Genomic DNA, 13,718 nt, shown 5'->3' with positions numbered 1-13,718 from the left:
CACTCCCCTCCTTTAAAAGCCATTTTTAAATGGCTAGCAAAGGTGCAGTTTAATTATCTGAGACAGCTAACAATGCTCACACCTATAGATCAGCAGGAGCCCCTCACCAGTTCCCTGACTCCAACTTGCACATCTTATTCCCCATATCCAGCTCAGGTGGCCTGTCTATTCCAAAACCTCCCATGTTTGAGATGCCTTGCATAAATATGAAACACTGCACAGGGGCACTGAAGACCCTCCACAGGTACCCTCAGGTTAACCTTTTCAGCCCTAAGGCCAAAATACTGCCATTGTCTGGCTCGCGCCTGCCCTGCTCCTGGGCTTCCGTTAGGTCTCTAAGCCTGACCCAAATGAAGTGATCTGGCTAAGAAAAGGCTAATGAAGCCGGGCGTGGTGGCACACGCTTGTAATCCCCGTGCTTGGGAGGTGGAGACAGGAGGGTCACGCAGGTTGGAAGCTAGCCTCGCTGGCTTAAGAGACCCTGTTTCCAAATAAAAATAATATAAAATAGGTCTGGGAGTATAGCCCGGCAGTAGGAAGGCTTCCAGAAACCCCAGTACCACAAAAAAAAAAAGGCTAATGAAAACACAATCTCCTCTAGGATATCCTCTGAGGCCACCTCAGGTGGAAGGTACATTTTCTCATGTGCCCCTGTCATATCACACACTAGCTTGTACTGAGTGCCAAGCTCCTAGAAGACAGCTCAGTACTCACTTTCACCTTTTTTGAGTAACTATCAAGTACACACCATGCATGGCGCTAGGCATCAGAGTCATCAAAAAGTCCTAGTAAAATACAGTTCCTTACTCTAAGGAACTCATACTTTATTATACAAAGTAAAATATAAAACACACCTTATAATTCAGATATACAAAAGGCCAAAGGGATAGATTAACTAGGAGGGGCAATTTGAAAAACTAATGTCCTTAAGAACCTTTGTTTCATTATCTTGGAAAATAAAAACAACTTCCTGCCCTGAAAGTTCTCTAGGCTGTTTAGACACCTAATAAATATTTGTTGAATGAATAAGCATACATTACTTAAGGCTTAGAAGCCAATATTTTCATGTATCCCTAAGGTGTCTGAGGCTAAACAATTCAAATTAACTTACAGAACAAAAGTATGTTTTAAAGCATTTATGGCCCAACTATTAATCACAGGAAAAGTATTTAACCTCATTTTCAGTAACAGTGCTTCAAAATTATTTTGGGGGTATTCTACTAGAAATAAAACATTATATCATAAGAACTATTCTACTAGAAATAAAGTATTATATCTTAAGAACTATTAACATATAACCATTCCTCCCACCCCTTTCAATAAAATTGATGTTTTGAGAGAACAAATGTGACAGTATCTAGCTATGTTCACCAAAGAATTTTGCAATCTGGATAATATAATGATTAATAAATCAACATAATTGCTTATAAGATACTATTTATTTCCTTCAGGCTGGTGGTCAGAAAAAGGACAAGTGAACAAACTTAACTTTGCCCCCATATTCTAATTTTTTTTCTTTTTCTTTTCTTTTTCCTTTCTGTGGTACTGGAGATTGAATTCAGGAGCATTCTACCTTCAAGCTACACCCCCAGCCCTACTTTATTTATTTGTTAACAGGGTCTCACTAAGTTGCAGAGGGCCTTGCTAAATTGCTCAGACTAGTCATGAACCTGTGATCCTTCTGTCTCAGCCTCCCAAGAACTGGGATTATAGGCCTGCACCACCATGCCTGGCTGTAAACTTTTTTCAAAAGTATGTTATCCCCATCTATTCCACTGTTAAATAGATTTCCCTTCCTCTTACCTCTGTATTTAGACTTCTTAAAAATGTGTCCAGTGAAAAGTGACATGATTTTTAATTTCATCTCCTTGAGTACTAAAATAGTTATGTTAGCCAGGCATGGTAGCATGCTTAAAATTCCAGTACTCAGGAGGCTGAAACAGAAGGATCACAAATTCACGGCCAGCCTCAGCAACTGGAGGGAACTGAAGAAGGAGGGGAAGAGTGAAACAGGCAAGGCGGAGTAGGGATGATGGAATTTGAAATCCTTGTTCTGCCACTTTAAGCGCTGGCCCCTGGACAAGTGACTCAATTCTTTAAGTAGTTTTATCATCCACAGAAGTGGGAAGAACGTGTCTAAGGGCCTAGTACAGTACTAACAGGTTATCAGTAAATGTTAAGTTTCTCTTCCCTTTCCCATGAAATTGCCAATCCTGCTGTATAGTCAACCCTCCATATTCACAGGGTCCACATCTTCAGATATAGAACTCAAGCTGGAAAATATTTTTTAAATGTTGTACTGAAAGCTGGGAGTGGTGGCGTATGCTCGTAATCCCCGTGCTTGGGAGGCTGAGACAGGAGAATAGCAAAGGTTCAAAGCCAGCCTCAGCTACTTAGTGAGGCTCTCAGCAACTTACTGAGAGCGTTTCCAAATAAAATATAAAATAGGTCTGGGAGTATAGCCCAGAGGTAGAAAGCCCCTGGGTTCCAGCCCCAGTACCACCACACACACACACACACACACACACACACACACACACACACACGTCTGGGAGTATAGACCGGAGGTAGAAAGCCTCTGGGTTCCACCCCCAGTACCACCAAAAAAAAAAAAAAAAGTGCATAGGTTTTGTGCAAATACTAAACTAATTTATTGAAGATACTTGAACACCATGGACTTTGGTGAAACCAATGTGACCACTACACTGGGTAGTACTAATACCTTCAGCAGGTCTCTTTACAACACAGGAAGTGAGTCGGTAACATGAACTAAAATAAAAGAGCAATTGTTTCCTCAGTCTTGCATTATGATGGCAGCACACAAGATCACCGAAGCTTTATGGCACAGCTGTACTGTTATCAAGTGGACTTTGGCAACCTGAAGCACACAAGTGCCACAGGCATCAGAAGACCAGAGTCCTGCAGGAGCTGATATGCTGAGCCAGTAGAGGCACCTCTACCCACACCTCTCTGGGGAGGACAGACTTCACTGTCAGGGTCAACGAGAAGAGACATGAGACTGTCTAGTTCTCCTTACACCTCTCCCCATGCCCTACACAGGATAGGCTCCTGGATCACAGTTTGGAAGCTATTATCTCAAGGGTCCCCCAAACATGGGGCCTGATAAAGAAGTTTCTAGGGAGCGTGAAGCTATCTCTCAAGAAGAATGAACCTGGACTACAAGTCTGTTCTCAGTCTGAGACCCAGCGAGAAAACATACAGGTTTTGGCACAACCCTAAACGGCAGCACAAAGTAACCCACCTCTGTTCCAATTATTTGAAACTTGCTTTCCAAAGTGTATTTTGTTACGTTTCATTGAGAATTACCAAGAACAACTTCTTCAGAAACTGGCAGTTGCTTCTAGCCCAAGTAAAAAATTGATGGTTTTTATTTTTGGTAGTTTTCATTACCAGGAAAAAAAATTTTTTTTTGTGGTACTGGGGTTCCTGGAACCCCTTTTACCTCCGGGCTACACTCCCAGACCTATTTTTATACTTTTTTTTTTTTAATTTGGAAACAGGGTCTCTTAAGCCAGTGCGGCTGACTTCCAACCTGCACGATCCTTCTGTCTCCACCTCCCAAGCGTGGGGATCACAAGCGTGCGCCACCACACTCAGCCATTAACAGGATTTTAATGGTTTAAAATTTTTTTCTTTTGGTTAGGTTAAAAATTCATAGTTTTTCAACAACCTCTAGACGCAGCAGCGAGGTTCTCTGACTTCAGTATTGCAAAACAGACCAACAAAGAGTCCAGGTCGTTTTCAGCCTTCAAGAACCAGAAGCAGCAGTATAACTCCATCATGCATTATCCTCATGCCTGTTTTGAGAGGCAACAAAGTAATTTCCTCATTTCCCCCTCTAATGCCTAATGCTGCCAATAGGATGGGTTCTGCAGCCATGTGCAACATTATAATTTTGTGAAGCAGAGGAGAAAAAGGACTGTGGGGTCTGAAATAAAGGAAAATTCCATATACCTCTATGAGGAGGCCAGCCACCTATATTTACAGTACAGACCCCATGTTAAGGTCATTTCTCTGACTCGGACACTGAAAGTTCTAACCACCCTAGATAGCTCTAACACTCCTGTTAAGAAAGGTATGGGCCCCTTTGTTGAGTGAAATGATTCAAGAAAATGCAAGTATGCACTTTTTCATATAACATAAATTTTAACTGAAATACTTCCATTCTGAGGTCCTGTAAATATATTACATATATCATTTGGCACAAGAGCCACAAGAACAAATAAGTTTTTAGCCGGGAGTGGTGGTGCACACTTGTAATCCCAGCATTTGGGATGTAGAGACTGGGGGTGTAGCTTGGAAGGTACAATGCCCCCTGGGTTCCATCCCTGGTACCGCAAAAAAAAAAAAAAAAAAAAAAAAAGTTTTAAAATCTTAAAGCATCAGGGGCATATTAAAAAAAAGTTCAGGCCGGGCGTGGTGGCGCACGCTTGTAATCCCCGCGTTTGGGAGGCAGAGACAGGAGGATCGCGCAGGTTCAAAGCCAGCCGCGCGCACTGGCTTAGGAGACCCTGTTTCCAAATAAAAAAATGTAAAAATAGGTCTGGGAGTGTAGCCCGGAGGTAGAAGGGCTTCCAGGAACCCCCCAGTACCACCAAAAAAAAAAAAAAAAAAAGTTCAAAACTACTGCCAACTAGGAATTTTAAAATGCATGAAGCCTCCTGAGAGGACTATACACACCCCACCAAGGGTGGATGATGAGACTAGAGTTGGGTTCTCACGCTCTGCCTAGCAACCCTAAAAAAGGGTGTGTTGGGGCACTGGTTAAGGCAAGCTTTAAAAGGTCCTATGCGAACCCAAGTCTCTCAAGTAGAACTGCTGTACTGTATGTACACACACACACACACACACACACACACACACACACACACACACACAGCAGACAATTTGGAAGTTAGCCCACAGTTCCAAATATGTAAGCCAGAAAACCATTCAGGGAAGAACAAGTGGTAGTCACTAGGTTAGGATATTAAACTGAACTTTACCAAGCAGACACAGAACCCAAAATGGAGTTGGTAAATGTTGCCATAGAATTCAGAAGTTCAGTTTATAATGGAGGAAGATAACAAGCCCAGGAATGCAGAGCCTCCTAGGCTAAGATGGTGTTCTGTCCTGGCCCTCAGGCTCCAAAACCCATCCCAGCTTCTGAGCATTCCTTCCCTACTGCTTTTCTATATGCTATCCCCAAATAATCTAGACTGCAGGTTAGCCATAGGTCACATTCCTGAAAAACATGGAAAAATTATACTGACCCACTTGGGGAAAGCCTTTTGATAACAAGGCTATCACCCAAATCTTCACAAGGGATTTAAAGAGCTCGAGTTATATTTACTGCATTTCAAACATTCACCAGGCAATTTGAAACACAAGTCCACGATTTAAGTGTTAACCTTAAAGCTGTGAAGGTCAGTGATCAACTAGAAAAATATTTCCTTTTTATGGTTTAACTCAGGCTAAGTTCCTACATAGATACTTTTAATGGGTACCAAGCCCTGAGCTAGGCCCCCTATCAGGCTGGCTCTCAAAGGAGACTGTACCTTGAAGTCCTGTGGGAACCTTTAAAACACAGCAATGCTCAAGCCTACCCGCAAAAATTCTTTAATTTTTCCCCCCCCCAGTACTGGAGATTGAACCCAGGGGCATTCTACACCCCTAGCTAAAACCCCAGTCCTATTTTTATTTTTTATTTTGAAAGAAGGTCTCGCTAAGTTGTGGAGGGCCTCACTAAGTAGCTGAGGCTGGCTTCAAACCTGCAAGCCTCCTGTCTCAGCCTCCCAAGTACTGGGAGTACAAGCATGTGCCACCACACCTGGCTACCTGCAGAAATGTGATTGAATATGGAATACATATGGGATGCGCGCTCGCGCGAGTGAGTGTGTGTGTGTGTGTGTGTGTGTGTGTGTGTGTGTGTGTACTGAGCCAAGGGGCATTCTACCTTCAAGCTACACCCCTAGCGCTCTGATGTTTTTCTTTTCCTACCCAATCATGGTTTCCCATTTGAAGAAGCAACAGAAGACAGAACTTGCAAGTGCCTGGTTGATACTACAGGCCCTGAAGTCTCAATCTCCAAGTTCATGAAAAAGGAATGCCTGCTCAGCACTGCCAAGGAGTTTTTAGCAAATTTCTCGGAATGAGTCTGTTGATGAACTGTCACAATGCTCCAGTCACCTATCTACAGGGCATTTTAAAGAGGGACTTGGTACTCCAAATCCTACTTACATTCTAGTTTGGTCTTCACTGCTATCACAGTCTGAGCCAAATAACCTACATGCTAACACATGCAAAGTACTTTTTTTGGTGGGGAGGTTACTGGGGATTAAACCCAAGGACGTTCTACCTCTGAGCTAAGACTCTCAGCCCTATTTTTTTCTTTCTTTTGAAACAGGGTCTCACTAAGTTGCTGAAAACCTGGCTAAATTGCTGAGGTTGGCCTGAAACCTCCTCCTGGCCCAGCCTCCAAGTATTGGGATAACAAGCATGTGCCACCATGTCAGACTACAAAAAAGCTTTCAAATATGAGGCTTTGCTACACATGGGTATTATAGTACAAATGCAGTAAAAATGATTAAAAGTGCTTCTCACCCTCAAAGTTCTTAAGATTTTTAATACAAAAAGTTAAAAGGTATTTATTATGTCAGGTGTTAACACATAGAAAAGTCCAATTTTAAACAGAGCAGTATTTTATTTAACAGTGTTCATTTCTGTTTGGGAATGTGATACACTTGAATATATTTTTGCTTTTATTTTCAGATAACATCATTAACTGAAAATGTCTCAGCCTATACCTTAAAGCCCATACCCCCCACATACCTTTTTTGTGGTACTAGAGACTGAACACAAGGGCATTCTGAGTTACAGCCCTATCCCATGTATGTATGTACGTACGTATGTATGTATGTATGTATGTATGTATGTATATATTTCGCAGTGCTGGTACAGTCTACCTTTAAATTATACCCCTAGACTGGTTTTATTCCTTATTTGGAAACAGGGTCTCTCTAGGTTTCTGATAGCCTCACTAAATTGCTGAGACTGGCTTCCTCCCATCTCAGCCTCCCAAATACTGGAATTACAGGCATAAGCTCCTTAAAGTCCTTTTAATGTTTGTTAGCATTTACTTAAAAGCAAGTGGCAATGACATTTAACTCCCAAAATATAAACTCTCTTCTACAGCTTACAACCCATAGGTTAATTACTACCTCTAGTAAATTTGCCTCTTGTATCCGAGTATCAAAGAGATTTCAGTCAACTTTTAGGTTGTGGAGCCCAGTATTTAAATACCTTGAGGACTTACCCATATCAATTTTTGGACAAATCCATCATCCATTGGATCCTAAAAGTTCTGCAGCACGCTTAATTCAGACAAATCAGGCCATAATTCCAAAAACAATTTGTTTAATAATAGGAATTAAGAAATAAAGTATTTAATTTTGAAATGTACTATTCTCAAAGCTCCAAGTAAACTTCAGCTGGGTAGACTTGAGCCCTTCTGTTTGCTTCAATTCAGAAGTGCCAAAACTGGGGATTAGTGTATCATTTGAGCCAGCAGGTTTGTGCTGGCTGCTTTCAACTCAAATCCCCCCATTCTACCCACTTTCCTTCAATTTGCTTTAACCCTGTTACTCACCACATCCTTTCTACCAACTTACTACTGATGACCACTTCAAAATAAAAAGACCAGATAGAACAGGAATGCACCAACTAACCAGTTAAAGGCAAGGACTCCAGGAGCTAAGGGATTTAACTAAGGGGGAAGAGAAACAGTCACTGTAAGACTGAATCTCAAACTGCGAAAATCCCACTTTTTACAACTATTATTAGCTGGGTGTGATGCCACACACTAGTAATCCCAGTGACTGGTAGGCTAAGACAAGAGGATCACAGGTTCATGGACAGCCTGCACTACTTAGTGAAGTCTTCTGCAACTTAGTGAGACACTGTTTTAAAATAAAAAATAAAAAGCTGGCCGTGGTGGCGCACACTTGTAATCCCCGCACTTGGGAGGCGGAGATAGGAGATCTCGCTAGCTTAAGAGACCCTGTTTCCAAATAAAAAATAAATATAAAATAGGTCTGGGAGTGTAGCCCAGAGGTAGAAGGGCTTCCAGGAACCCCAGTACCACGAAAAATAAATAAATAAATAATAAAAAATAGGGCTGGGGGCAAAGCTTGTAGATAGAATGCCCCTGAGCTCAATCCTTGTACCACAGTAAGTAAATAAATAAATACATAAATAAAACAAACTATACTTACTATACTAAGAAACAGTCCTGCCTCTCCAAATGAAACCCACCTAGGCCTCTGTCTTCCTAGAAAGGAACACAGGGACAATACCATTGACGGCTTATCCTCACTTTCACCACAATCAAGACCCACCTCTCTCACAGGGTTAGTAAAGAGCTTTGTTAAGTGGAAAAGGTGCAGATACTAATCTTTTATTCCTGCCTCTCCATCTTCTAGTTTTTCTTAGTCTATTCACTTATTAAAGAGTGAGCTTTTTTGGCCTCCTTGAAGATCAGCTAGCCTTGGTTCAATTTGAAAGTGGTGACTCTGAGGCCCCAGAGTCTGATTACCTAGGCTTTGAGGCAGGGCTGAGGACCTGGGGACAGGAGGGATTAAAAAAGGCCATCTCTCTGCATGGCCCCTTGTGAAGTGAGACAGGTGGGCCCACCAGCCCACAAGGAACAATTCAAATTAAGGACTAAAACTCTGCAAAACACACTGGTTCCCCAAAACCCAATTTTGACCAATCATAAAAGAGCAGATAGGGAGCCTCAGTAAGATTTAAAAGCCCACCTCCCAAGAGTTTTGGGAGTTTATTCTCTTTCCAGCACCCCCTCCCTCTTGTCAGGGAGGAAGCTGCTTTTGTGTTTTTTTTTTTTTTCCTATTTATTTATTTATTTATTTATACTGGGGATTGAACCTAGAGGCATTCTACCTCCAAGCCATGCCCCCAGCCCAATTTTTTATTTGGAAAGAGTGTCTCACTAAGTTTCGGAGAGTCTCGCTATGTTGCCGAGGCTGGCTCTGAACATACTATTCTGCTGTTTCAGCCTCCAAAGCGCTGGGATTACAAGCGTGCACCACCATGCCCAGCTTGCTTTCAGCGTCTATCTTTCCCTGACTTAAATTCTCATATTTCTATACCCTTCACTAGTCCTTGGACTTCATTTGTCAAAATCCACTGGACAAGAAGCCCGTAAGACGAGACACCCGTTTCAATTCGAATCCTACCTGGGCCACTCACTATGCGGGTCATCTTAAGAGGCCTCTCTCTGAGCATCTTCCCTAACCTGGAAACCAGAGATCATAGTATTTCCCTTGGGTTCACTGTACACTTATATATGTGAGACATTTCTTATATTGCCTGCAAGGCCAAGAAATGTCCAAAACTTTATCTGTTATTGTCTTAGTGTCAAACTTTTCCTGCATACTGAAAAGTTAATCCAAGTTTCATCCTAAATAAAAATAAATATTAAGAAAAAAATATGTATTTGACTTTCAATTCTTCTGGTAATCCTAAAGACAGACAAGGGTTTTAGTTGTTGGTGGTTTCCCAGCATTGTTTTTAAGAACCCAAGTTAGTGAGAGAGACTTCAAAATGACTCGTTATTTTTAATGCAGAGAGATTGGTCTCCAACATGCTGCTTCCACAATGTCCCAAGAGACTTTCCACATATCTAAAAAGTCAGTAGTTCTTTGCTTCATATTCATTCAGAAGAGAGGCTTGTCCTATTTTTCTTTGTGTTAGATTTTGGTCCAGCCCAAGATCAACTTCATCCCTCATCTACAAAAGTACTTTATCTCCAGGATATTCTTGAAAAGTAATAGATGGTTCTTTCTACCTAGAGACAAACAGAATCATAGGCTCTTCTTACTGTTCTGTTTATGAACACATCCTCTGTACAGAGTAAAAAACCTATATTCTAGTGCCACTTTATACTTGGAGTTTCTCTGGACTTTAGTTCCAATCTTTTACTCTTCAAATCTTTCTGAACAGGAATAGTGAATGCTTTAATTACAGTATGTTGGAGGCAGAGTCAGGAGGATCATAGGTTCAAGGGCAGCCTCAGCAATTTAGCAAGACTTAGTTTCAAAATAAAAAATAAAATAGGGCTGGGAGTATAGCTCAGAGAGATAGAATCCCTCTAGGTTCAATCCCCAGTACCCCCCCCAAAAAAAGCCTTTCTGGACTACAGTTATACATAAAGTTAATTTTTCATAATTTTCAAATACACAGGTTGATGTCTAATCACCAAAGTTGAAAATTGGTAATTTAAGTCAAATATAACTGTAAAGTACATATATTTTACATATTTTGATATGTAATGCTATGCTACAAAGTACAAAAAAAAAGTAAAAGTTAAAAAACAAGATTCATTTGCATCATATATCCTTTGGTTAAACAAGTATTACAATGAAGTATTACAATGAAGAGCAGAAAATTGGAAGGTAAAATTTACTTCTTCATACTAATGAGAACCAGGAGAGTATAACTGACATCATTTCTGGAGAAAAGTCCAAGACAACTTTAAAAGGAAAAAAAGAGCCCAGGCGTGATGGTGCACGCTTATAACCCCCCTGCTTTGGGAAGCTGAGACAGGAGGATCGCACAGGTTCGAAGCCAGCCTCAGCTACTTAGTGAGGCTCTCAACAACTTAGTGAGACCCTGTTTCCTAATAAAATATAAAACAGGTCTGGGAGTATAGCCCGGAGGTAGAAAGCCCATGAGTTCCACCCCCAGTACCACCAAAAATTTTTAAAAAGGTACAATTGCTACATCAGTAACTGAAAACTTTACATTGCCTATACCAGTATTTGAGAGGCTCAGTAGTTGAGATAGAACAACCAGCTGGTTCAAGGCTAGTCTCAACAACTCACTAAGACCATTTCAAAATTAAAAGGACTAGGGGTGTAGCTTAGAGGTAGAATGTCCTTGGGTTTAATTCCCATTACCAAAAAAAATAAAAACATATTTATCGTCCTATCAAATTACACATTTTCCAGAATATTTTCCCCTAAAAACTCAATTACATAAAAAAATAAAATATCCACTCCTTTAAAGCCGGGCGTGGTGGCGCACAGTTGTAATTCCAGCATTTGAGAGGCGGAGACAGGAGGATCACAGATTCGAGGACAGCCTCAGCTACTTAGTGAGGTCCTCTGCAACTCAGTGAGACCCTGTTTCAAAATAAAGAATAAAAAATAGGGCTGGGGGTGTAGCTAGGAAGTAGAATGCCTCTGGGTTCTATTCCCAATACAGCAAACAACAACAACAACAACAAACGACTCTTTTAAAAGTTCCTACAAAGTGAGTAGACGTCTTTTCACTTTCATAACAACTTACAAAACATTAGCAAAGTGAAAGGAGATGCAAAGTGCCCCATACTGTCCTTCCAAAGGAGAAGACACACGATAAGGAATTGAGAAACAAATTCTCCAACAAAAAAGGAAAAACATAATAAAGAATCCAAGAGAGAAATAATAGCTGAAAGCAAAAAAAAAAAAAGTGACTAATAATTGGTAAGAGTCTAAAAGCAACAGGAATTCTAATCTACACTCGCAACTCTTACCCTTGACAGCGCAGAAGTGAGTACCTTGCCTTACACATTTTGGAAATGTAATTCTAAAAACGCTAACTCCAAAGACAAAAGCCGCCCTGGGGAAAGTAACAATTGCGCAACCCTCGCCGCTCGGCCGGTCCGGGGCCGGCGGCTCGCACGCTAGGGAGCGGGAAGGGCCCACTGCGGGCTGCCGCGACGGCCACCGGCCGCTGGGCCGCGAGCGAGAGCCCGGCCGTCCCCGCGCGGCCCGGCCCGGGGCGGCCGCGGGCTCGGGCTCGGGCTCCGGCTCCGGCTCCCGCCGCGGCGCGCGGGGCGGGCGCGGGCTGGGACGCGGCCCCGGCGCACGTCGAGGCGGGCGGGCGCGCGCAGGCCCCGGACGGCCGGCCCGGGCTGGCGCCGCCGCGCGCCCCCGCGGGGTCCCGGGCTGGGTGGCCGGGAGGCGCCCCAGCTCCCCCGAGAGCGGCCCCGTGACGAGGCACATTCTTGCCGGCTCCGAGTCCAGGCGCCGCAGCCGCAGGAAGGGCCGCGCCGCCCGGCAGCCGGCGTCAGCCCTCCCGGCGCCCCCGCTCGGGGTCGAGGCCGGGCGGCGCGGGCACCCCCGACCCCGCCGGCGCCCCGCCCGCCCGCCCGCCCGCCGGACACTACCTGCTGGGACGGCAGTCCGGGCGGCGGCAGCTCCAGGTCCATCATCCTGAGCCGAGCGGGGCTGAGCGGGACCGGGCGGGACCGTGCGCGGCGCGGCGCTCCCCGACGGCGGGCCCGTCCCGGCGGCGCGGCGGCGGCGGTCCCGGCTCCCCGTCCCGAGCGCGAGCCCCGCCCCCGAGGGCGGCCGGCCCCGCCCCGCGCCCCGCCCCGCGCCCCGCCGCCCCGGCCGCGGGCTGCGCTCCCGCCCTGGGTGGAGAGGTGCTTGCGGAAGGTCGCCGGGCTCCCGCGCCCTGACACAGTTTAAACAGTTGGAGCAAACACCCGGGGCCGCCGGGGCCGCGAGACCTGGCCCGCCGTATCTCCGCGCCGCCCCGACGGGCGCCCGCGCGTCCCCGCGCCCGGAGCCCGCACGACGGGCCGCGCTCCGCCCGGGCCGGCTTCCCGGCGCTCCGATGCCGGAAAAGACCTAGTTACCGCTTGCTTTGTGCAAAGTGTGGGCCCGTTTTGTAAAAACAAGTGCCCAAGGGGGAGAGATCGAAGAATGGTCAATAATAGTTGTAAAATGAATGATTCTGATCTTTCCTTCTCGTTGCTTTACAACAAGTGATTACATCTTAAACTTTATATTTAGAACATTAAAAATGAATCGTTGCTCACAGGAAACTTAAGAGTTGTTGAAAACAGGAATACTGTGAACTCTTACAAGCTTTTTGTTGATTTGGTTTTTGGCGTTTGTGGTATTGGGGATTGAACCCGGCGGGGCATTTTATTTCCGAGTTATACTCCCGTTTTATTTTGTTTTGTTGCGGTGGTGGTTTTAAGACAGGGTTTCGCTAAGTTGCTGGCCTTAACCCTGCGATCTTCCCGTCTCAGCCTTTCAAGTACTGGCATTATGAGAGTGTGCCATCGCGCATAGAAGTTTTTAAAGAGGATAGATAAATGATTTCGGTTCAGGGTTTGTTTGCTGTTTTGTTTTTTCCCCTCATGCATTAACAGTCTAACTCTTTAACAAACTTAGCTTGCAGTTTCTAGCTTCTTGGAATTATTCAAAACCAGTTGAAGCAGATAGTACCTGCAGAGGTTTTACTATTTCACCCAAAAACCTGCTGGGGTGGGGGGTGGGGAGGATTAAAACTGACTGTAGTACAACAACGCCCCCAAAACCAGCCAAGCACTCGTTTTCTCTTAGTGGCATAATTTGACACTCCCAGGATTTACGTGTAAATTTACCTGTTCCGATGTTTCTTGAGATGAGTGAAGTCTAAAGTAATTATTTATAATGGAAGCAAATTTCTTCAACATAAACCTTTTCAGCTGTTGGGTGAGACACCCGCAAAATTATCCACAGGCTAGCCGGGCATGGCGGCGCAAGTAATCCCAGCACTTGGGAGGCTGAGACAGGAGGATCCCACAGGTTCGAAGCCACAGCCTCAGCAACTTAGTGAGACCCTGTTTCCAAATAAAATATAAAATAGGTCTGGGAATGTAG

General features: G+C 44.2%; 1 protein-coding gene across 5 annotated transcripts in view; it reads right to left on the bottom strand.

Moving 5' to 3' along the window:
* NFE2L2 (NFE2 like bZIP transcription factor 2) overlaps nt 1–12,274 on the bottom strand; it is a gene marked incomplete at both ends in the record, with an annotated part of 36,602 nt that extends 24,328 nt beyond the window's left edge. For all 5 annotated transcript variants that reach the window (XM_080689100.1, XM_080689101.1, XM_080689102.1 and 2 more), the window contains one exon: nt 12,230–12,274. In XM_080689100.1, coding sequence (XP_080545226.1) covers nt 12,230–12,274 — 45 coding nt within the window. The remainder of the gene's footprint in view (nt 1–12,229) is intronic.
* Between the last annotated feature and the right edge of the window lie 1,444 nt (nt 12,275–13,718).

This window comes from Muscardinus avellanarius (genome assembly GCF_963383645.1).
Source record: "Muscardinus avellanarius genome assembly, chromosome: 2".
Taxonomy (NCBI): Eukaryota; Metazoa; Chordata; class Mammalia; order Rodentia; family Gliridae; genus Muscardinus; species Muscardinus avellanarius.
Note: the sequence above shows the minus strand (reverse complement) of the source record. Positions and strands in the feature narration are given on the sequence as shown.